The 25074-nt window shown below is 37.0% G+C and overlaps 1 protein-coding gene across 5 annotated transcripts in view; it reads left to right on the forward strand.

Annotated features, from left to right (window-relative positions):
* FNDC3A (fibronectin type III domain containing 3A) overlaps positions 1 to 25074 on the forward strand; it is a 226865-nt gene that overhangs the window by 147652 nt on the left and 54139 nt on the right. For all 5 annotated transcript variants that reach the window (XM_045377429.3, XM_065533245.2, XM_074022025.1 and 2 more), the window contains 3 exons: positions 4784 to 5053; positions 7217 to 7275; positions 14469 to 14626. In XM_045377429.3, coding sequence (XP_045233364.2) covers positions 4784 to 5053; positions 7217 to 7275; positions 14469 to 14626 — 487 coding nt within the window. The remainder of the gene's footprint in view (positions 1 to 4783; positions 5054 to 7216; positions 7276 to 14468; positions 14627 to 25074) is intronic.

The following is a 25074-nucleotide window of genomic DNA, read 5'->3' on the forward strand; positions in this document are numbered from 1 at the left end:
CCGAGACGGGCGGATCACGAGGTCAGGAGTTCGAGATCAGTCTGACAAACATGATGAAACCCCACCTCTACTAAAAATACAAGACTTAGCCGGGCGTGGTGACACACGCCTGTAATCCCAGCTACTTGGGAGGGTGAGGCAGGAGAATCACTTGAACCAGGGAGGCGGAAGTTGCAGTAAGCTGAGATAGTGCCACTGCACTCCAGCCTGGGTGACAGAGTGAGACTCCATCTCAAAAAAAAAAAAACAAAAAACAAAAAAAAACGTAACCTCTGCCCTCAGGGAGTTAATAAATTTGGGGAAAGAGTAGGCTACCAAACATAAACACAAAATAGTATCTTAATATGTCTCATAGCTTTAAACACTGCCTATATACTGATAGCTCTCACGTTTATATCTTCAGCCCAAACCTCTCTAAGCGCCAGACTTATTCCTGACTGCCTTCTCAATAACTCCACACAGATGTCTCATGCATTTCAGAACATTTCTAAACAGAAATGTCAAATGTGGACCCCCATGACTTGCTTTTTTTCTGTCCCGTCATCTCAGTAGGTGGTCCACTAGCCACTTGGTTCGCTCAAATGAAAGCCGGATGGTCAAATTTGATTTCTCCTTTTCCAACCCTTACATCAATTAGTATCAGTTTTATTTTCAGAAGTTTCTGAATTTTTTCTACTACTTCCCCACTGCCACTCAAATCCATCCACCATCAGCTCTTGCCAGGACAACTGCAACAATGACCTTCCAGTTGGTTTTGTTTCCATTCTTGCCCCCAATAATCAATTCTCAGCCACAGTAATTATTTTCAAATATTAATCAGACTATTCTGTTTAAACTATTTCAGTGATTTCCCATTGCAATTAGAATAAAATTCTAAACCCTTCCCCTAGACTAGAGTAGGGTTTCTCAAACATGCCACTATTGATGTTTTAGGATGGATAAGTCTTCATTGTAGAGGACAAAACTCTGCATTGTAGGATATTTAAAGGCATCCCTGGCCTCTATGCACTAACTGCCATTGTGTAGCACAGTTGTAGCACACAACTGCAACACAACATTTTAAATATTCTGACATCTAAAAATATCTCCAGACATTTCCAAATGATCTCTAGGAAGCAAAATTAGCTCTGGTTGCAAACTGTCCTTGCAACGTTCTGCCCTGTGGCCCCGACTTCCTTGTCCACTACTTTCCCTTGGTCCCCTTATATCTTCAGTTTTTCAAAACCTCCAAGTTCTTTCTTGCCTTGGTCCCTCTGTACATGGTGGTCTCTCTCCTTGTCTATAAATTTCCTTTATCCTTTAAATTTCAGTTTTCAGAGAAACCTTCCTGATCTTACCTTGTCATTCTCTAGCACTGAACCTTGTTTGCATCTTTCACAGAACTTAACGCAATTTCTTTTTTGTCATTGTGTGTTTGTATGTCTATCTCCCTTATTTGACTATCAGCTCCCTAAAAACTGAATCTGTTTTAATCACTGTTGTTTCCCTGCACTTAGCATTGCCTGTCACTTATGCTCAGTACATTTGCAGAAGAAATAACTTCAAATAGAAAATTGAAATTACACAGCACAGCCTGTAAATAGTGGATATATTGCACGTATCATATATATTTGTCAAACTTACTTCGATTGCCCAAGTAATGCAAATTGGTTCAGTAGCTCTGGGTAGTGCTTGAGATTCTGCATTTCTAACAAGCTCCTAGGAGATGTTCATGCTGTGTTCCAAGGAACATACTTCTGAGTACCAAAAGTTTATACTGCAGATTAGTCTCATCCTATTTTTGTTTACTGCTAATTATGACTTAGTTTTTAAAATACTAGTTTTTTCTTGTAATCTGAGAAAACTGTAAGAAAAAGCTAGTATTACAATTATTACTATTTTGCATTGTTAAAACCCGTTGTTATTCTGTAGGGATATGCATTAGAATACATGGATGTGATCTACATTGATGTGAAGGAAAGTGAAGGACACAAATCCACAAATTAGCTACCCAGTGGTAAAAGGGAGGAGTCATGTTGTACTTGAGGTTATAAGCCAGAGATTCTACCACTGGATGCTAATTACTGACAGTGTGGTTTTCTAACCAATAGCTATACCTCCATGATGCCCTTTCCATGCACAATTCATATGGATTCTCAAAGTGGAATCTGATCCAACATTTCACTGTTAGCAGTACCCTTAGTGAGCCTGAACCTTGCTAGGCACTATGCTCATGCGTGTATTATCTCACTTAATCTTCAGTAAAATTCTGCAAAATTCAAATGAGGAAACCAAGGCTCAGAAATGTTAAGTAATTTCTGCAAGGCCACACTGCTAGTTAATTGCTCAGGATTTTAACCCTCTCCGATCTATCCAATGATTAAGTTCTTTCTCTTTCTACTGTAATACATTCTTTTTTCTCCTCCATGGTGGCTTTATTATTTTGAATAATAGATAAAATAAAGCATTTTAAAGTATGTACTAATTGATCTAATTGATTGCAGTTGCTATTTTTCTTAACTTTTTGTTGAGACAATTTAACAGTTCATCATTTTACACTTCAGTGGTTTTTAATATATTTACTGTATTGTGCAACATATGCAATTCAATGTTTTGTATATTCAGTATGTACTATATTAACTACCACTGTCTAATTCCAGAACATTTCTAGCATCCCAAAAAAGAAACTGTACATATTAACCGTCAGTCCCAACTCTCTCTTCCTTCATATCCCATAATCTACTTTCTGTCTGAATGAGTTTGCCTATTCTAGACTGCATATAAATATACATATAAGTATTTCATTAAAATGTTCATACAGTATGTAGACTTTTGTGTCTAGGTTTTTTTCACTTAATGTCATGTTTTCAAAGTTCATGTTCTCACATATAATAGTACTTCATTCCTTTTTATGGCTGCAATAATATTGCATTCTGTAGATATACAACATTTTATCACTCATTAGCGGATGGACCTTTGGGTTGTTTTCACTTTTTGTCTATGAATAATACTGCTGTGACCATTTGTGTACAAGTTTTTGTGTTGACGTATTTTCATTTCTTGCGGGTATGTGCCTCAGAGTGGAATTGCTGGGTCATGTGTTAATTCTATATTAATTTTCCACATTGACTACACCATTTTACATTCCTACCAGCAATGTATGAGGGTTCCAGTTTCTTTGCCAAAACTTGTTGTTGTCTGTCTTTTGATTATAGGCATCCTGAATAAATTTCTCTCTCATTATGGTTTTGATTTGCTTTTCCCTAATGCTATTAACGTTGATCATCTTTTCATGTGCTTATTGGCCATTCGTATATTTTCTTTTCCTTTTTTTTTTTTTTTTTTTTTTTCTGAGATAGAGTTTCACTCTTGTTACCCAAGCTGGAGTGCAGTGGCATGATCTTGGCTCACTGCAACCTCTGTGTCCCAGGTCCAAGTGATTCTTCTGCCTCAGCCTCGCAAGTAGCTGGGATTACAGGCGCGCGCCACCACGCCTGGCTAATTTTTTGTATTTTTAGTAGAGATGGGGTTTCACCATCTTGGCCAGGCTGGTCTTGAACTCCTGACCTCGTGATCCACCTGCCTCACTCTCCCGAAGTGCTGGGATTACAGGCGGGAGCCACTGCACCCAGCCCCATTCATATATTTTCTTTGGAGAAGTGTCTATTTGAATTCTTCACCCATTTTTTAAATTGGGATATTTGTCTTTTTATTGTTGAATGGTAAGAGTGTACATATTCTGGATACAAGTTCCTTATCAGATATATAATTTCCTCCCACATTGTCTTTTCACTTGTGGTATCCTTTGGTGCAGAAAAACTTAATTCTGATGAAATCTAATTTTTTCTTTGATTGCTTATGTTTTTGGTGTCTCATCTAAGAAACTATTGCCTAATCCAAGGTCATGCAACCGTATTTTCTTCTGAGAGTTCTATAATTTAATCTCTTACATTTTGGTCATTGATTCATTTGAATTCATTTTTGTATATGGTATGAGGTAGAGGTCCACATTCATTCTAATGTTATTGTACATATCCTTATAATACTCATTTCAAAAATACTGTAATAATTTTCTTAAGGCACTGCTAAATTAAAACTTTTTACTGAGGCTTTTAAAAAATATTTTTCTCATGACAAATTTTAAATTTAAAAAACTCTGGGGACAATTGAAATAATATTTATTGAGCATATTGACTTAATTATGTTACTATGAAGATACATTGTATGTAGGTTGTTATTGTTAAACAGTCTAAATCATTTCTTTTTGCTAACTTTTTTTTCAGTGATGATTTGCTTTTTTGAGTCATAAGGGAATTTAGGCAGGCAGTGGTTTTCTTTTTATCTATTTTATGTGTTTAAGGTTCAAAAAGATGTGAAAAGTAATAGTTACTAAAGAGTAAAAGAGAAAAAACTGTGGACTGCTCAGTTCAAGTCTCATTCCTCACCTGCAGTAATCATAAGATACCACCAAGCTGTTTCTGTGGAGATTAATAATTAGTTGAGAACAGAAGAAGGAAAGAAATCTCTCTGTAAATTTACTTGAGATATATATAGATATATATAATACATAAGAGTTATATATAGAGAGATAAGATATATAGATATATAGATATAAAATTAGAATAAATCACAAAGCTTGGTTCTAATAGTTTATGGAGACACAAAGGTTGCTTTGTTATGCAAAATTCTTTTAAATATTTTATAAAAGTTTTATATGATAGATTTATTTTCTGTCCTTTTTTCATGGCATAAACTTATTTGGAGAAAGTGATCTTCTTAACTTTTGGTTTTTATTTCCTCCTAGATGCTCACTCTACACATGGAAGGTCCAACTTTAGAGATGAACGATCTAGTAAAACATATGAACGTTTGCAGAAAAAATTGAAGGATCGCCAAGGAACACAGAAAGATAAAATGAGCAGTCCACCATCATCACCCCAGAAATGCCCTTCTCCCATTAATGAACATAATGGACTTATAAAAGGACAAAATGCTGGTGGTATAAACACAGGATCAGCAAAAATCAAGTCTGGGAAGGGGAAAGGTGTTGTGCAAGTTGATACAGAAATTGAAGGTAACTGTTTGAAATACTGAAATGTTCTCATTGATGCTACTCGTCGTGATTTAACCTACTAAAAGTATATTCTAACCTTTCAGTCATTTTGTCATGGTGCAGATGGACTATTACAGGCTGCAGCTTTTGACAGTTTAGAAAACCTCAATTAGTAATTTCATCTATATCATAAATTGTACTGACTGAAATTTCTATTTCATAGGAAAACTCAGATAACATTAATCCAGATTCCTTTCTTCTGATTCTGGGCCTTTGATAAGACTATGCTACTGGTTTTTAATCAAAACTGGTTTTTTGGTTTTTTTTTTTTGAGACAGGGTCTTGCTTTGTCACCCAGGCTGGAGTGGCACAATCATAGATCACTGTAGCTGGAAACTACAGGCATGCACCACCACACCCAGCTAATTTTTTAACTTTTAGTAGAGACAGGGTCTCGCTGCTTTGCCCATGCTGGTCTTAAACTTCTGGGCTCAAGCGATCCTCCCATCTTGGCCTCTCAAAGTGCTGCAATTACAGGCCTGAGCCACCGTCCCTAACCTATCAAAACTTTTTATTTCTCCCACCTTCTTTTTGAGTAAAACCTTGATAGCAAATAGTTATATCATTTACCAATCTCTCTGTGTACTCTATAATTAGGCTAGAGTATTTTCCACTTCTTTCTTCAAAAGTTCTCTTCTCCTAAACTCTCCTTGTTACTCTTGGATCCTTCCCCTAACCTCTGACTTCTACTCTGTGAACTTTGTTTTATTGGTTTTTGTTTGTTTGTTTTATTGGTTTTTGTTTTTGAGACCAAGTCTCGCTCTGTCACCCAGGCTGGAATGCAGTGGCACAATATCAGCTCACTGCAACCTCCGCCTCCTGTGTTGAAGCAGTTCCTGTGCCTCAGCCTCCTGAGTAGCTGGGACTATGGGTGTGTGCCACCAAGCCCAACTAATTTTTGTATTTTTAGTAGAGACAAGGTTTCACCATCTTGGCCAGGCCGGTCTCCAATTCCTAGGCTCAAGCAGTCCACCCACCTTGACCTTCCAGTGTGCTGAGATTACAGGCATGAGCCTACTATATGAACTTTGAGCACTACTATTTGTATCTACTTGAATCAATCTCAGTAAGGTAAAATATAGCTGGGTTAACAGCCTGTCTTTCACATGCCTACAGTTGTAGAGTTAGTACCAAGTACTTTTTATTGTAATGTTAAACTTCTAACTACTGCTTACTTTGACTAATGTAGTTTCTATATTTATGATCTTTTAGGTTTCCTTAATACTGACTATTACCTGTTTGACGTAGATATGCTTATGTAGAAATACATAGATATGCATGGTAGACCATGTCAGGTTCTAAAGGTTTCATCAGAAATGACTATGAACCATACCAACATGTCATTTCACAAGCACCAATAACCACAACTCTATCAGTCGTTGAATATGCTTATCTAAATTGATTTTTATTACCAAATAGTGTAGGTAATTAATATCGACTAGAAACTAAAGTGCTTCCAACTTTGAGGGAAATATGAAAATATAAGCCATGTTGACTCTTCCTACCTTCCTTTTCCTTAAAATTTCTATTCCTCACCAACAAATTTCAAAAACTGCCTTAACTGTTCACGACCTGTATATTAACAACATTTACATAAGTGTTCTCCCGTTTATTTGAAACTCCTGATCATTGTTTTCAGCACTGACGTTTCGGAAGAATTAAGTTAAAGTTTTTTGCCTATCAGTGGTGGCTATAAGTTACAGTCAAGCCAATTACATTTCCAATTTGGGAAACCATAGCTAAGGCACGTCGTGAAAAAAATAGTTAACTTTATTAAGAGGTATGAGATTGACAAATGAGAACTTTTCAGAGAGAATATTCTTACAACCATGAATAAAAATATACTTTCTATAAGAAAAATTTGGTTCAGATAGATATAGCCATGTCTAAATATATATAGATATATTTATATATAGTGGTGTTATAATTAGTAGTCACAGTTAAGATAGAAATAAAAACTGAAGTAGATGAATGCTGAAGGGCCACAAACTGCTGAGTATGAACAAAGGAATAAGAACTAGAAAAGTCTCAAATACCAACCTAGTTTCAGAATATATATTTAGGGAGAAGAAGGGATTGTATCTAAATTCTTTTTTTAAATATTCAAATGTTTTTTTTTTTAAGAAAAAAATGAAGAAACTAAAGCATTTGAAGCACTTCTTTCCAACATTGTCAAACCAGTGGTAAGTATCTTATGTATTTTATTGATGTTTATATTTAGTATATTAATATAAGGTGTTCATCCATCAAAATGTAGTTTTTTTCTTTTAACTTTTTATGAAAATAGGATAATACTGTATTCTGTGACAAGCTGTTTTCACTCAATATGGTATGCCTCAGCTGTCTTTCTGTGTCATTACCTGATTCTTTGAAGAGCTACATAGTTTTTCATTCATTCATCAGATATTTATTGATCCCTTACTATATGCCAATAAATAAAAAACAAATGCACAAACAGAATTCTGTGTGATAGTAAAGATTGCTATTATAGAAATAGGAATAATATAATGAGATTACTAGGAGAGGTTGTTAGGTTAAATAGAGCAATCAGGGAAGCGTTCTCTGACAAGTGAGAAAAAGTGCAAAAGTGGAAGGAATGGGAGAGGGAGAATGGGTGTAAGTAAGCATGGGGAGTTGGACAGATGGAAAGAACCATTATCACTGGAGTATAGTTTAAAGGGGGAAAGATGGTGGAAGAAGTAGGCCATAGGACTTTTTCAGCCAGAATAAGGCAATTTAAGATTGATAAGAATATTTTTTGGTTCATAAAACAAACTACTTTCTCCCAACTCTCAGAAACATCCATGGTAAAATGTTTTATGCTAAGTTACCCCAAAAATACTTTGTTTTTCTAAGAAAACAAATTGGAAAAGTTATTATTCTTAGTACCGTCTCCACAAAGGCTTTTAAAGCTTATCTTGCCATGTTTCAGGATGTTTGAGTAAGCCAGTTCCTCATCTAATAGACTACTATGGTCCTACTTTTTCTGGCAACTCCCAAATAATAGATTTGGTTGCTCTAGCTTTCTTTATTCTAATCTGTTTTCTCTTGAGAATAGAGCATATATGTATCAATAAATGTAAATTTACACAGAATTATTTCATAGTAATGGCTAACACAAATTGATTAGCATCAGTCTCTGTTTAGAGTGCCTGGAATGCACATATGCATTATTTAATACCTGTGACAACCATATATGTACTATTTTTCCTATTTTACAAATGAGGAAACTGAAGCAACAGTGAGTTTCAATTAGTAGTAGTAGAGCTACGACTGAAATTTAGGCAGTATCCTTCCAAGAGCTCTCTATGTCCAAGTGTATATCACTAGGTTTCCTAGAAAAGGAATTTAGTAGCCTTAATAAGATTGATGTTTGAGTGATTTAATAGCTAATGCTAGTAGCATTTACTTGTTGTAGTATATATTAAAAGTATAATTTTCAGGCCAGGTTCAATGGCTCACACTTTCCCAGTCCTTTGGAAAACCAAGACAGGAGGATCATTTGAGGCCAGGAGTTTGAGACCAGCCTGCACAATATATTGAGACCTTGTCTCTACAAAAAACAAATACAGATACTACAAACATGGGGGCACACACCTGTAGTCCCAGCTACTTGGGATGCTGAGGTGGGAGGATCCCTTGAGCCTAGGAGTTCAATGCTGCAGGGAACTAAGATTGTGCCTTTTCGCTCCAGCCAGGGTGACAGAGCAAGAACCTGTCTCAAAAATAAATAAATAAATAAATAAATAAATAAATAAATAAATGTATAATTTACATACACAAAAAGTCAATCTTAAAGCCAATTCAAAGACTTTCTTACTCAACATCAGGAAGAACATGTAATTTAATAAGATAGTAAGCCCTGTATCATAAAACTTAAAGTAATGCTGATGGTTTTGTTTGCTTTTACTTTATGTTTATAGTTTGAATGCCGATTCCTCTTTGATTAAATTATTTGTGAGCTACAAAGCACAGATCAGGGTTTTTGCTTGTTTTTGTGTGTTTTGTTGTTTTTGCATGCTCTAGTTCATTTAGAGCACTAAATTAAATGTGTTCATTCACTTTTTCATTCCATAAATATTTGACCACTTACAAAGTGACAGATGCTGTGCTAAAGCTGGAGATAGAATGGAAAGCAAAGGATAGACACGGGCTCTGCCACAAGACTTAGTTTAGAAAACTAAGCATCACACAATGAATGGTAAATTGTAACTGTGAAGTGCCAGAACAAAAAGATAGAGAGCAATCAGAGCATATAATAGGAGGACTAAACCTGGATAGGGAATCAGGGAAGTTTCCCTAAGGAAGGATTATTGTACAGATATTTGAAGGAAAAGTAGTGGTTGGGCATTGAGGACAAGGGTGGAAAGTATGGGAACAGTATTGCAAACTGAGCAGCATTTGAAAAGCACTGAACATGGCACAGTTGAGGAACAAAAAAGGAAAGAGAAAAGCTCACTCAAGTGACCAGAGTGCAGTGTGTAGGGGAGAATGTGGTACATGCAGTAGTCTCACAGTCTCAGCTGTGTACTTAGGAGTTGAATGACCCATGACAAGTCACTTGACCTTTGTGAATGTTTCTTCTTTCAGAAAATGGAGAATAATGGTATCGTGTACCCTCACATGCATGAAATAATTAACTATATTGAAAGTATTGTCTTTTCATTTGTTCTTCTTTGAAATTGTTCTCAGTCGCATTTTTGTGAAAATCTACTGACATTTATTTCAGTGGATTTCATTTCCATTTATTTCAGTATGCTTAAAATTAAATGTGTCATGCCTTTTACTCATTACCTTTTTGCTTTCAGAATCATTACCCCTTCCCTTTACCTTTCTGTGGTTACTAGAAGTACTTACTAACTCCAAGTTTCCTTAGGCTCAGCCTTTGAGTTATCTTCAGAATTATTCTCTCACCTCCTGATGCCCTTATCTAGACAAGGATCAAACATTGATGTTTATTCTACTTTAATATTTCTGGAAATCCAGAAATTAGATACTCTCATTTCTTTCTTCTATAGTCTTTGTCAAAATTCATACAATATATATGGCTTTGAACTTTTTTAACAGTTTAGTTTCCTATATATATACTTAATTTAACCCAATGTGCAGTTTTTCTCAAGGGTAGTTTTGATGACTACCTTACAAGGATCACAATCTGCCTCAAAAAATATATTGTGCATAATCTAGCCACTTTCTAAAAGAGCTATTTTCACTTTTTCCTATTACCATCTTTATCAGTTCTTAGACATTTTTACACAATCGTATCTGTTTTCAGCCACCACCTAGAAGTAGATTCAGGGTGGGATCATTGAGTAGTAGGAAAATAACTGAATTATTCGGGTCCTAGTCAATGGTTCTGTGACCTCAGACAAGTTACTTAACCTTTCTGAATATGCTCCTTTCATAAAATGAAGATAGGTAAGCCTATTTTGCCTACTTTAGGTGGTAGTTGTAAGAATCAAGTGATATGGATATAAAAGCAAATTTTACTTCTAACATTAACATACAAATAGAGTTCAAATTACTTCCAAATCTATATTTTCAATCCTAATTATTCATCTGTTCCTGTAGAACTGTATCTCCTGAGACACACTAAAGAATACCCAAGTTTGAATGTTTCACTAGCAACTTTAGAAAACCAAATTCTCAATTTGCTTGTCTATCCAATTTAACACGTTCTTCATTCCTCTAAAATGAAGAAGAAATTGGGTTAGATCTCTTTTGTTTCTGTTTCCTTTCGTTGTTTCCATTGGTAAACACTTATATCCAGGTTTTCCTGGGTTACAGTATCATCTTACATTTCTTTACCTTTCATTCTCCCCATGCCAGATTAATACTCCAAGCTTTATTATTTCACTGTAAGTTTATAGGATCCACTCTCCCCACTGTCCCCTACCACTCCACATACACACACAATTACTACCTCAGTCTTCACACAGGAATTTTGTGGTATCTATGTGGGTGTCCACTTCTTTTTCTTCTATGCGACTCTTTATAATTCACCTGAAACCAGCAACAGAAAACAGCATTTTTAGAAGATTTTAAAAATACATAAGAACATGCCTTGTACTACCAGATTGCAGTTATAAGCTTGGAAATATAAATACTCATTCCTGTATTGATCACCCACCTCTTTCTACCAAATTTTATCTCATCCAAGTCCTTTAAAATTAAATTCAGAATTCACTTACGAAGTTTTCCACATCTTCTCCCAATGAAATCACTCTTTCTGTGACTTTAACATTTATGTGCAAGTAATAAGATACCCCTTTTTTTTTTTTTTTTTTTGAGACAGAGTCTTGCTCTTTCACCCAGACTGGAGGGCTGGAGTGCTGGAGTGCAGTGGCATGATTTCAGCTTGCTGCAACCTCTGCCTCCCAGGTTCAAGTGATTCTTGGGTTTCAGTCTCCTGAGTAGCTGGGATTACAGGCATGCACCACCATGCCCAGATAATTTTTGTAGTTTTAGTAAAGATAGGGTTCCACCATGTTGGCCAGGCTGGTCTTGAACTCTTAACCTCAGGTGATCTGCCCACCTTGGCCTCCCATAGTGCTGGGATTACAGGCATGAGCCCCTGCACCTGGCCATAAGATATCTTTTTAATAGAATGAGTTAGTACTAAAAGATTTTCTGGAAAAGCAAATTGAAAAAGTTGAAATTGGCCCAGTGCAGTGGCTCACGCCTGTAATCCCAATACTTTAGGAGGCCACGGCAGGAGGATCGTTTGAGCCTAGGAGTTTGCAACCAGCCCAGGCAACAATAGTAAGACCTTGTCTCAATAAAATATATATATATATATATAAATATATATATTTTTTAAGTTGATATTCGTATTTTAAAATTTTTTAAATTTATTTTTAAAACTATGTTTGCTAAATTCAACCTAGTATTTTGGAATTCTGTTTAGTTAAAAGTGTAGTTTACGTTGAAAGCTTAGTTAATAGTATTTACCAATATTAATTTCTTAGTTTTGACAAAAGTGCATGGTTATATAGGATGTTAATATTAGGGGAAGCTGGGTAAAGGATAGACAGGGATTCCGTACTGTCTTCCCAACTTTTCTTTAAACCTAAATTTATTTCCAAATAAAGGGCTTTTAAAAATACTTTATTTGTGTAACTCTGGTATACAGTTCATCTCGCTCAGCCACTCATTTTGTTGATGAGGCCTAGAACCCTAAGAGGGTGGGAGTTCAGTGTACCACCAGGCAAATTAGTGACACATCTTGTGCTTCCATATTTAATATTTTCTCGGCTGTCTGTATTCACCACAGATCCTGATAAAGTAAGCTTCATAAAGTAGGTGCCAAGCTGGGCATAGTGACTCAACATCTGTAATTCCAACACTTTGGGAGGCTGAGGCGGGAGGGTAGCTTGAGGCCAGGAGCTCGAGACCATCCTGGGCAACATAGAAAGACCCCATCTTTACTACTACTGCTGCTGCTGCTGCTGCTACTACTACTACTACTACTAAAACTACTAAAGTAGATGCCAGTTAATGCTTTTGACTACTATTCCTACTACTCCTACTACTACTACTGCTACTAAAGTAAATGCCAGTTAATGCTTTTGACTACTACTCCTACTACTACTACTACTACTACTAAAGTAGATGCCAGTTAATGCTTTTGACGACTACTACTACTACTACTACTACTACTAAAGTAGATGCCAGTTAATGCTTTTGACTGACCCACTTTCATAGTCCTATTCACGTTCTCAAAGTTTAACACAACTGTGATCATCCCATAAAATCAAGAGACACTTATGGGTATCCATACATGTATAGTAACAGTTTGTTTTAAAAAAGAAAAAAACCTGCTCAGTTTCAGGTTAATAGCCAGCTGTATACTGGATCATACAAGGAATCATGTTTAAGTTCATTGTAAATGAAACACAGTACCAAGACTTTAAGACAGTATTATAGTGAATACAGTATTACATTTCCTATGATTTAACAGAAGCAAAATAAATATGGTAATAGTTTTTTTTATTTATTCAGACTTTGAGAACATTGAAAAGGACAGAATATTACAATTTTATGGAGATTACTTATTTTACTTTAATTCAAGATAGGAGTAATTGTCATCCTAGTGATTATTAGTTTGGTTTTAGAAATGCTAAGGTAGTCATTAAACGTGTATAATTTTAAAGCAAGCTTTTATATAAATGCCTACATATAATCTGGTACCTTTCTTACCAATCTGTAAACCTTACCCGATCTCTAGATTTTTTTCGCTTTATTAGGCTTGTCTTGTAAAAGTAACTTGTACTCATAAAATTATTTCAGTAGTATAAAAATATATAAAACATAATTGAAACCACCTGTTTTTTTCTGTCACAACTTTCTCTGCATCTCACCACACATACACTAAATCCCCAAAGATAACAATTGATGTACAGTACATTTTCAGACATTTTTGTGCAGTTTTATAAAAGTTAACTGCAGTCACAGTATATGTACTGCTTTCCAGCTTCACTTTTTTATTATGTAGCACCTGTATATTGAGGAAATTTTCAGATGTTAGCACGTGTATGTCCACCTCGTATTCTTTTTTGAACACTTGCAGAATAATGTGTTCATGGGCTGTATTATGTACCATCATTTAGGTAGTCAGTGCCCTATAGTTAGTTCTAGCTTTTTGCCATTAATAATGCTGCAATGAACATTCTTAAGTGTATATTTGTATACGTATGTTAAGTTTATAGGATATTACCCTGAAAAAAAATTCCTGGATGTAGAATTTCTGAATCAAAAAGCAAACACATCTTAAATTTTGTGATGATTCACTAGTTGCTGTACACAAAGATTGAACTTATATATACTGATACCACGCTTAGAGAGTGCCATTTCTCCACATTTTTAACACTAGATAGTATTAGCTTTTTAATCTTCCCCTATCCAGTAGATGAAAACTGGGATTTTGTTTTAATTTACGTGTATTTATGAATGCAGTTTCACACATACATCATTTTATATGTTTTCCGTTTGTATTTATGTATCTTTGGATGTCGATGTCCTTTGCTCCTTTTTCTCTTGAGTTTTTGTCATCTTCCTGTTGTAAAAACACTTTCTAAATGAACCTTTTTAAATATGTTACAATGGTCTTTTTAATCCCGTTTTTTTTCTTTTGACTATATGTGGCGTCTGTGCTGATAGTTTTGAATGGCCTGGGTTTTAAATTTTTGTGGAACCCACCTCATTTGTTGTGGAACCCACAACAAATTATTTACAATGAGCAGGTTTATATTTTGAGCCGTTTTATCTGTATAAACAGATACATTTTATTTAATCTTGAAACCTCATTAGATATTTCACTGCTCATTGTATACATTACAGTTGTTTTAAAGAACTTTTAAATGTTGTATTTTTACAGGCCTCTGACATCCAGGCAAGGACAGTAGTACTTACCTGGTCACCACCTTCCAGCCTCATTAATGGTGAAACAGATGAAAGTACTGTACCAGAGCTCTATGGTTATGAAGTTCTGATCTCAAGTACTGGAAAAGATGGGAAATACAAAAGTGTATATGTGTAAGTATTTGTTGTTTTGCTTTCTCCCATTGTGTAAATTAATGGTTTATTATAAAGAGCTTATTACTAATTTTGCTCTATTTTTCCTTCTTCATGCTTTTATTCTCAATCTTTAAGTTGGCTAATGATAGTGATTTCAATGTAAATGGTCCAAATGTAGCTTGGTACACATTTCTGTCTACTCTCCTTCAGAATAATCACTTTTATTGACCACATTCAGCTTTTCTTTCCCAGTAGGCTGCCTAATAGATGGTTCAGTATTCACGTATTCTTAATGCATTAAATATAAGTTGTAGTATGTAGAACCCATGAAGTATGTAGAACCCATGACCAAAAATGGACAATTCATGATTGTAAACTCATGAAGTATGACACTGCTCCTCTAAGGACTTGGATTTAATTCTTACATGTATAAGCTCATGTCCTGTTGTAAAATGAATTTAGTAGCAGTGTTATTTATTTGCATGTTAGTATGTTTTTATCACATTTTGAAAACTTATGTAGTTCTTTCCTTGGTTTAAAAGTATATTACACACAGCCAGGCATGGTGGCTCACTCCTGTAATCCCAGCACTTTGGGAGGCCGAGGCAGGTGGATCACCTGAGGTCAGGAGTTCAAGACCAGCCTGGCCAACACGGTGAAACCCTGTCTCTACTAAAAATACAAAAATTAGCCAGGGGTGGTGGCACATACCTGTAGTCCCAGCTACTTAGGAGGCTGAGGCAGGGGAATCGCTTGAACCTGGGAGGTGGCAGTTGCAGTGAGCCAAGATTGTGCCATTGCACTCCAGCCTGAGTGACAGAGCGAGACTCCGTGTCAAGAAAAAAATAAGGGTATATTACACACCACGAAGCCTTGGAAAGATTCAGTAACTAAAATTGTGACATTTATGATTGACAGTTTTGAATTAAACTATTTTCCTGTTCATATAAAAGTTGATTATTCTAATGAAAAAGGGTAAAGTTAATGGTTAGTTATTATTTAAGCACCAAGAAGACTGTAAAGGTGATGGTTAATCATTTGAATGATCATAATTAGCACAGAACACGGGCTCCATCAGCCTTCTTGCTATCTTTTTTCAAAACATAGCTGGCAAGAAGAAAGGAAAGTGAAACTGCCCCAGTGCCTCTCATCTAGTCACATAAGGATATAAAAATTTCCTGTTTCCTCTCTATTGAGATTTCCTTGTGTTCTATTAATTTTTCTTAAGAGAGACAAGTAAACCTACCTAAGAGGTAAGTAGGGGATAAAGGACTATCAACAAAAAGGTTTCTGACTATGTTAATGACTGTTTTCTAGTTAAATATGGTTGCTTACTAAGAGGAATGCTTTATTTCCATTTGCAGCCTGACCAGGGAGCACGAGGTGGGCATTAGTCATCTCCCATATCCTACAGGAATTAAGGTCTCTCTCTAAGGATGTTTGTGTTCTCTTCCATTTCTTTCATCAGTGTTTTGTAGTTTTATCTTATAGAGATCTTTCCACCTGTTATGTTAGATTTATTCCTAGGGTTTTTTTTTCTCCTTTTGTAGCTATTGTAAATGTGATTGTCTTTTGGGCTTCTTTCTCAGCTAGTTTATTATTAGTGTATAGAAATGATGCTAATTTTTTAATTTTGATTTTGTATCCTGCAACTTACTGAATTTATTTATTTATCAGATCCAAGAGTTTTCTGGTGGAGTCTTCAGATTTTTCTACATGTAAGATCATGTCATCTGCAAAGAGGGACAATTTGACTTTTTTTTTTTAATCTGATCACCTTTCATTTCTTTCTCTTGGCTGGTTGTTCTGGCTAGGACTTCCAGTACCATATTGAATAGGAGTGGTGAAAGTAGGCATCCTTGTCTCGTTCAAGTTCTTTGAGGAAAGGTTTTTAGACTTCCCCTGTCTATATGATGTTAGCTGTGGGTCTGTCATATGTGGTGTTTATTATGTTGAGGTATGTTCCTTTAGTGCCTAGTTTGTTGAAAGATTTTATGAGGGGATGCTGAATTTTATCAAAAATTTTCTACATCTATTGAGATGATCATATAGTTTTTATCCTTCATTCTGTTGATATGGTGTATCACATTTATTGATTTGTATATGTGAAGCCATCCTTGCATTCCCTGGTATAAATCCCACTTGATTGTGGTGTATTGTCTTTATAATGTGCTGTTGAATTCAGTTTGCTAGAATTTTGATGAGGATTTTGTGTCTGTGTTTATCAGGGATTGGTCTGTACTTTTTCTTTTTTTGTTGTGTCTTTATCTGGTTTTGGTACCAGAGTGATGCTATCCTTGTAGAATGAGTTAGAGATCATTCCCTCCTCTTCAATGTTTTTAGAATAGTTTGAGAATTGGTGTTCCTTAAAAGTTTGGTAGAATTTGTCAGCCAAGCCGTTGGTCCTGGACTTTTCTTTGTTTGAAGACTCTTTGTTACTGATTCAATCTCGTTACTCATTATTGGTCAGTTCATGTTTTCTATTTCTCACTTATTGAATCTTGGTAGGTAGTACATATCCAGGAATTTATCCACTTCCTCAGATTTTTCAGTTTGTTGGTGTAAGTTGTCCATAATAGTCTCTGATGATTCTTTGTAAGTGTGGTATCAGTTGTAGTGTCTCCTTTCTCACTTCTGATTTTGTTTATTTGGGTCTCCTTTCTTCTTCTCTATATTAGTCTAGGTAGTGGTTTAGTTCTGTTCTGACTTTTTATTTTATTAGAGATGGCGTCTTGCCTAAGCTGGACTCAAATTCCTAGGCTCAAGTGATCCTCCCACCTCAGCCTCCCAAGTAACTGGGACTACAGGTGTGCACCACTGCACCTGGCTGTCTGCTCTGATCTGCACCACTGCACCTGGCTGTCTGCTCTAATCTTTATTATTTCTTCCACTAATTTTGGATTTGGTTTGTTCTTGCTTTTGAGGTTCTTGAGATGTGCGTTGCTAGATTGTTTATTTAGAGTCTTTCAGCTTTTTTATGTAGACATTTATTACTATAAACTTCCCTTTTGGCACTGCTTTTGCTATATCCCATAGGTTTTAATATTTTGTGTTTCCATTTTGATTTATTTCAAGAATTTTTTTTTATTTTTCTTAATTCGTCCCTCTACCAGTGGTCATTCAGGAGCGTGTTGCTTAGTTTCCAGGTAGTTGCATAGTTTCCAAAGTTCCTCTTGTTATTGATTTCTAGTTTTATTCTATTGAATATTAGAAAATATATGATATGCTTCCAGTGTTTTAAAATTTCTTGCGGCCGGGCACGGTGGCTCACACCTGTAATCCCAGCACTTCGGGAGGCCGCGACAGGCAGATCACAAGGGCAAGAGATCGAGACCATCCTGGCCAACATGGTGAAACCCCGTCTCTACTAAAATACAAAAAATTAGCTGGGCATGGTGGTGCACACCTGTAGTCCCAGCTACTCGGGAGGCTGAGGCAAGGGAATTGCTTGAACCCGGGAGACAGAGGTTGCAGTGAGCCAAGATGGTGACACTGCACTCCATCCTGGCAACAGAGCAAGACTCTGTCTCAAAAAAAATAAATATTGAGACCTATATTCTGTACTGACATATGTTCTACCCTAGAGAATGTTTCATGTTTCACATATTGTAAAAAAAAATGTGTTTTCTATGCACACGTATGTTTATTGCAGCACTGTTCACAATAGCAAAGACTTGGAATCAACCAAAATGTCCATCAGTGACAGGCTGGATTAAGAAAATGTGGCACATATATACCATGGAATACTATGCAGCCATAAAAAAGGATGAGTTCGTGTCCTTTGTGGGGACATGGATGCAGCTGGAAACCATCATTCTCAGCAAACTGTCGCAAGAACAGAAAACCAAACACCACATGTTCTCACTCATAGGTGGGAATTGAACAGTGAGATCATACTTGGACACAGGAAGGGGAACATCACACACCGGGGCCTGTTGTGGGGAGGTGGGATGGGGGAGGGATAGCATTAGGAGATATACCTAATGTAAATGACGAGTTAATGGGTGCAGTACACCAACATGGCACATGTATACATATGTAACAAACCTGCACATTGTGCACATGTACCCTAGAACTTAAAGTATAATAATAAAAAAAGATTAATTAATTAAACAAGAAAAATGTGTTTTCTGTAGCTGTTGGATGAAATGTATTTACAAAGGTCTATTATGTCCATTTGGTCTAATGTGCCATTTAAATACAATGTTTCTTTGTTAATTTTCTGTCTAGATGATCTGTCTAATGCTGAGAGTAGGGTGTTGAAGTCCCCAGCTATTGTTTTATTGGAGTCTGTCTCTCCCTTTAGATCTATTAATAATGCTTTATATTTCTGGGTGCTCCAGTGTTGGGTACATATATGTTTAGATTTATTATATCCTCTTGCTGAATTGATCCCTTTATCATTATATAATGACTTTGTCTCTTTTTACTGTTTTTGACTTAAAGTCTGTTTTATCTGAGTGTAGCTACTCCTGCTCACTTTTGGTTTCTGTTTGCATGGATTATTGTTTTCCATCCCTTTACTTTCAGTCTATATGTGTCTTTACAGGTGAGGTGAATTTCTTGTAGACAGCATATAATTGGGTCACATTTTTTAATTCATACAGTGAGTTTATGTCTTTTAAGTAGAAAGTTTTTTGTTTGTTTGCTTGTTTTATTATTAGTATACTTTTGTTCTAGGGTACCATGTGCACACCTTGCAGGTTTGTTACATATGTATACATGTGCCATGTTGGTGTGCCGCACCCATTAACTTGTCATTTACAATAGGTATTTCACTTAATGCCATCCCTTCCCCTACCCCCAACCCCATGACAGGCCCCAGTGTGTGATGTTCCCCACGCTGTGTCCAAGTGTTCTCACTGTTCAATTCCCACCTGTGAGTGAGAACATTTGGTGTTTGGTTTTCTGTCCTTGCGGTAGTTTGCTCAGAATGATGGTTTCCAGCCTCATCCATGTCCCTACAAAGGGCATGCACTCATCCTTTGTTATGGCTGCATAGTATTCCATAGTGTATATGTGCCACATTTTCTTAATCCAGTCTATCATTGATGGATATTTGGGTTGATTCCAAGTCTTTGCTGTTGTGAATAGTGCCACAATAAACACATGTGTGCATGTGTCTTTACAGTAGCATGATTTATAATCCTTTGGGTATATACCCAGTAATGGGATTGCTGGGTCAAATGGTATTTCTAGTTCTAGATCCTTGAGGAATCACCACACAGTTTTCCACAATGGTTGAACTAGTTTACAGTCCCACCAACAGTGTAAAAGCGTTCCTATTTCTCCACATCCTCTCCAGCACCTGTTGTTTCCTGACTTTTTAATGATCACCATTCTAACTGATGTGAGATGGGATCTCATTGTGGTTTTGATTTGCATTTCTCTGATGACCAGTGATGATGAGCATTTTTTCATGTGTCTGTTGGATGCATGAATGTCTTCTTTTGAGAAGTGTCTGTTCACATCCTTTGCCCACTTTTTGATGGGTTTGTTTGACTTTTTTCTTATAGATTTGTTTAAGTTCTTTGTAGATTCTGGATATTAGCCCTCTGTCAGATGGGTAAATTGCAAATATTTTCTTCCTTTCTGTAGGTTGCCTGTTCACTCTGATGGTAGTTTATTTTGCTATGCAGAAGCTCTTTAGTTTAATTAGATCCCATTTGTCTGTTTTGGCTTTTGTTGCCATTGCTTTTGGTGTTTTAGTTATGAAGTCCTTGCCCATGCCTGCGTCCTGAATGTTATTGCCTAGGTTTTCTTCTAGGGTTTCTATGGTTTTAGGTCTAACATTTAAGTCTTTAATTCATCTTGAATTAATTTTTGTATAAGGAGTAAGGAAAGGATCCAGTTTCAGCTTTCTATATATGGCTGGCCAGTTTTCCCAGCACCATTTATTAAATAGGGAATCTTTTCCCCATTTCTTGTTTTTGTCAGGTTTGTCAAAGATCAGATGGTTGTAGATGTGTGGTATTATTTCTGAGGACTCTGTTCTGTTCCATTGGTATATATATCTGTTTTGGTACCAGTACCATGCTGTTTTGGTTACTGTAGATTTGTAGTATAGCTTGAAGTCAGGCAGCGTGATGCCTCCAGCTTTGTTCTTTTGGCTTAGGATTGTCTTGGCAATGTGTGGGCCCTTTTTTGGTTCCATATGAACTGTAAAGTAGTTTTTTCCAATTCTGTGAAGAAAGTGATTGGTAGCTTGATGGGCATGGCATTGAATCTATAAATTACCTTGGGCAGTATGGCCATTTTCACAATACTGATTCTTCCTATCCATGAGCATGGAATGTTCTTCCATTTGTTTCTGTCCTCTTTTATTTCACTGAGCAGTGATTTGTAGTTCTTGAAGAGGTCCTTCACATCCCTTGTAAGTTCTATTCCTAGGTATTTTATTCTCTTTGAAGGAATTGTGAATGGGAGTTCTCTCATGATTTGGCTCTCTGTTTGTCTGTTTTTGGTGTATAGGAACGTTTGTGATTTTTGCACATTGATTTTGTATCCTGAGACTTTGCTGAAGTTGCTTATCCACCTAAGGAGATTTTGGGCTGAGATGATGGGGTTTTCTAAATATACAATCATGTCATCTGCAAACAGGGACAATTTGACTTCCTCTTTTCCTCATTGAATACCATTTATTTCTTTCTCTTGCCTGATTGCCCTGGCCAGAACTTCCAACACTATGTTGAATAGGAGTGGTGAGAGAGGGCATCCCTGTCTTGTGCCAGTTTTCAAAGGGAATGCTTCCGGTTTTTGTCCATTCAGTATGATATTGGCTGTGAGTTTGTCATAAATAGCTCTTATTATTTTGAGAGACGTCCCATCAATATCTAGTTTATTGAGAGTTTTTAGCATGAAGTGTTGTTGAATTTTGTCAAAGGCCTTTTCTGCATCTATTGAGATAATCATGTGGTTTTTGTCTTTGTTTCTGTTTATATGATGGATTACATTTATTGATTTGCATATGTTGAACCATCCTTACATCCCAGGGATGAAGCCAACTTGATCGTGGTGGATAAGCTTTTTGATGTGCTGCTGGATTCGGTTTGCCAGTATTTTATTGAGGATTTTCGCATCAATGTTCATCAGGGATATTGGTCTAAAATTCTCCTTTTTTGGTGTGTCTCTGCCAGGCTTTGGTATCAGGATGATACTGGCCTCATAAAATGAGTTAGGGAGGATTCCCTCTTTTTCCATTGATTGGAATAGTTTCAGAAGGAATGGTACCAGCTCCTGTTTGTACCTCTGGTAGAATTTGGCTATGAAATCCATCTGGTCCTGGACTTTTTTTGGTTGATAGGCTATTACTTATTGCCTCAATTTCAGAGTCTGTTATTGGTCTATTCAGGGATTCAACTTCTTCCTGGTTTAGTCTTGGAAGGGTGTATGTATCCAGGAATTTATCCATTTCTTCTAGATTTTCTAGTTTATTTGCATAGAGGTGTTTATAGTATTCTCTGATGGTAGTTTGTATTTCTGTGGGATTGGTGTTGATATCCCCTTTATCATTTTTTATTGCATCTATTTGATTCTTCTCTCTTTTCTAATTTATTAGTCTTGCTAGTGGTCTATCAATTTTGTTGATCTATTCAAAAAACCAGCTCCTGGATTCACTGAATTTTTGAAGGTTTTTTTCCTGTCTCTGTCTCCTTCAGTTCTGCTCTGATCTTAGTTGTTTCTTGCCTTCTGCTAGCTTTTGAATGTGTTTGCTCTTGCTTCTCTAGTTCTTTTAATTGTGATGTTAGGGTGTCCATTTTAGATCTTTCCTGCGTTCTCTTGTGGGCATTTAGTGCTATAAATTTTCCTCTACACACTGCTTTAAATGTGTCCCAGAGATTCTAGTATGTTGTGTCTTTGTTCTCATTTGTTTCAAAGAACATCTTTATTTCTGCCTTCATTTCGTTATTTAACCAGTACTCATTCAGGAGCAGGTTGTTCAGTTTCCATGTAGTTGTGCGGTTTTGAGTGAGTTTCTTAATCCCGAGTTCTAATTTGATTGCACTGTGGTCTGAGAGACAGTTTGTTATAATTTCTGTTCTTTTACATTTGCTGAGGAGTGCTTTGCTTCCAACTATGTGGTCAATTTTGGAATAAGTGTGATGTGGTGCTGAGAAGAATGTATATTCTGTTGATTTGGGGTGGAGAGTTCTGTAGATGTCTATTAGGTCAGCTTGGTGCAGAGCTGAGTTCAAGTCCTAGATATCCTTGTTAACTTTCTGTCTCGTTGATCTGTCTAATGTTGACAGTAGGGTGTTAAAGTCTCCCATTGTTATTGTGTGGGAGTCTAAGTCTCTTTGTAGGTCTCTAAGGACTTGCTTTATGAATCTGGGTGCATATATATTTAGGATAGTTAGCTCTTCTTGTTGAATTGCTCCCTTTACCATTATGTAGTGGCCTTCTTTTGTCTTTTGATCTTTGTTGGTTTAAAGTCTGTTTTATCAGAGACTAGGACTGCAACCCCTGCAGTTTTTTTTGCTTTCCATTTGCTTGGTGAATCTTCCTCCATCCCTTTATTTTAAGCCTATGTGTCTCTCTGCATGTGCGATGGGTCTCCTGAATACAGCACATTGATGGGTCTTGACTGTTTATCCAATTTGCCAGTCTGTGTTTTTTAATTGGGGCATTTAGCCCATTTACATTTAAGATTAATATTGTTATGTGTGAATTTGATCCTGTCATTATGATGTTAGCTGGTTATTTTGCCCATTAGTTGATGCAGTTTCTTCCTAGCATCGATGGTGTTTACAATTTGGCATGTTTTTCAGTGGCTGGTACTGATTGTTCTTTTCCATGTTTAGTGCTTCCTTCAGGAGCTCTTATAAGGCAGCCCTGGTGGTGATGAAATCTCTCAGCATTTGCTTGTCTGTAAAGGATTTTATTTCTCCTTCACTTATGGAGCTTAGTTTGGCTGGATATGAAATTCTGGGTTGAAAATTCTTTAAGAATGTTGAGTATTGGCCCCCACTCTCTTCTGGCTTATATGGTTCTGCCAAGAGATCTGCTGTTAGTCTAATGGGCTTCCCTTTGTGGGTAACCCGACCTTTCTCTCTGGCTGCCTTTAGCATTTTTTCCTTCATTTCAACTTTGGTGAATCTGACAATTATGTGTCTTGGGTTTTCTCTTCCCAAGGAGTGTCTTTGTGGTGCTCTGTATTTCCTAAATTTGAATGTTGGCTTGCCTTGCTAGGTTGGGGAAGTTCTCCTGGATAATATCCTGAAGAGTGTTTTCCAGCTTGGTTCCATTCTCCCCGTCACTTTCAGGTACACCAATCAGACGTAGATTTGGTCTTATCATATAGTCCCATATTTCTTGGAGGCTTTGTTCATTTCTTTTTACTCTTTTTTCTCTAAACTTCTTTTCTCGCTTCGTTTCATTGATTTCTTGTTCAGTCACTGATACCGTTTTTTCCATTTGATCGAATCAGCTACTGAAGCTTGTGTATGCAGCATGTAGTTCTCGTGCCATGGTTTTCAGCTCCATCAGATCATTTAAGGTCTTCTCTACACTTTATTCTAGTTAGCCATTCGTCTAATCTTTTTTCAAGGTTTTTAGCTTCCTTGTGATGGGTTCAAACATCTTCCTTTAGCTTGGAGAAGTTTGTTATTACCAACTTTCTGAAGCCTACATCTGTCAACTCATCAAAGTCATTCTCCATCCTGCTTTGTTCTCTTGTGGGCGAGGAGCTGCGATCCTTTGGAGGAGAAGGGGTGCTCTGGTTTTTAGAATTTTCTTCTTTTCTGCTCTGGTTTCTCCCCATCTTTGTAATTTTATTTACCTTTGGTCTTTGAGGATGGTGACCTACAGATGGGATTTTGGCGTGGATGTCCTTTTTGTTGATGTTGATGCTGTTCCTTCCTGTTTATTAGTTTTCTTTCTAACAGGTCCCTCAGCTGCAGGTCTGTTGGAGTTTGCTGGAGGTCCACTCCAGACCCTGTTTGCCTTGGTATCACCAGCGGAGGCTGCAGAACAGCAAATATTGCTGCCCGATCCTTCCTCTGGAAGCTTCGTCTCAGAGGGGCACCTGGCTGTATGAGGTGTCAATCGGCCCCTACTGGGAGGGGCCAGTTAGGCTACTTGGGCGTCAGGGACCCACTTGAGGAGGCAGTCTGTACATTCTCAGATCTCAAACTCCGTGCTGGGAGAACCACTACTCTCTTCAAAGCTGTCAGACCAGGGACATTTAAGTCTGCAAAGTTTGTGCTGCCTTTTGTTCAGCTATGCCCTGCCCCCAGAGATGTAGTCTACAGAGGCAGGCAGGCAGGCCTCCTTGAGCTGCGGTGGTCTCCACGCAGTTCGAGCTTCCTAGCTGCTTTGTTTACCTACTCAAGCCTCAGCAATAGCGGACGCTCCTCCCCCAGTCTCACTGCCACCTTGCAGTTCCATCTCGGACTACTGTGGTAGCAGTGAGCAAGGCTCTGTGGGCGTGGGACCCTCCGAGCCAGGCCCTTGGATATAATCTCCTG

The sequence above is a fragment of the Macaca fascicularis genome, chromosome 17, assembly GCF_037993035.2.
Source record: "Macaca fascicularis isolate 582-1 chromosome 17, T2T-MFA8v1.1".
NCBI lineage: Eukaryota > Metazoa > Chordata > Mammalia > Primates > Cercopithecidae > Macaca > Macaca fascicularis.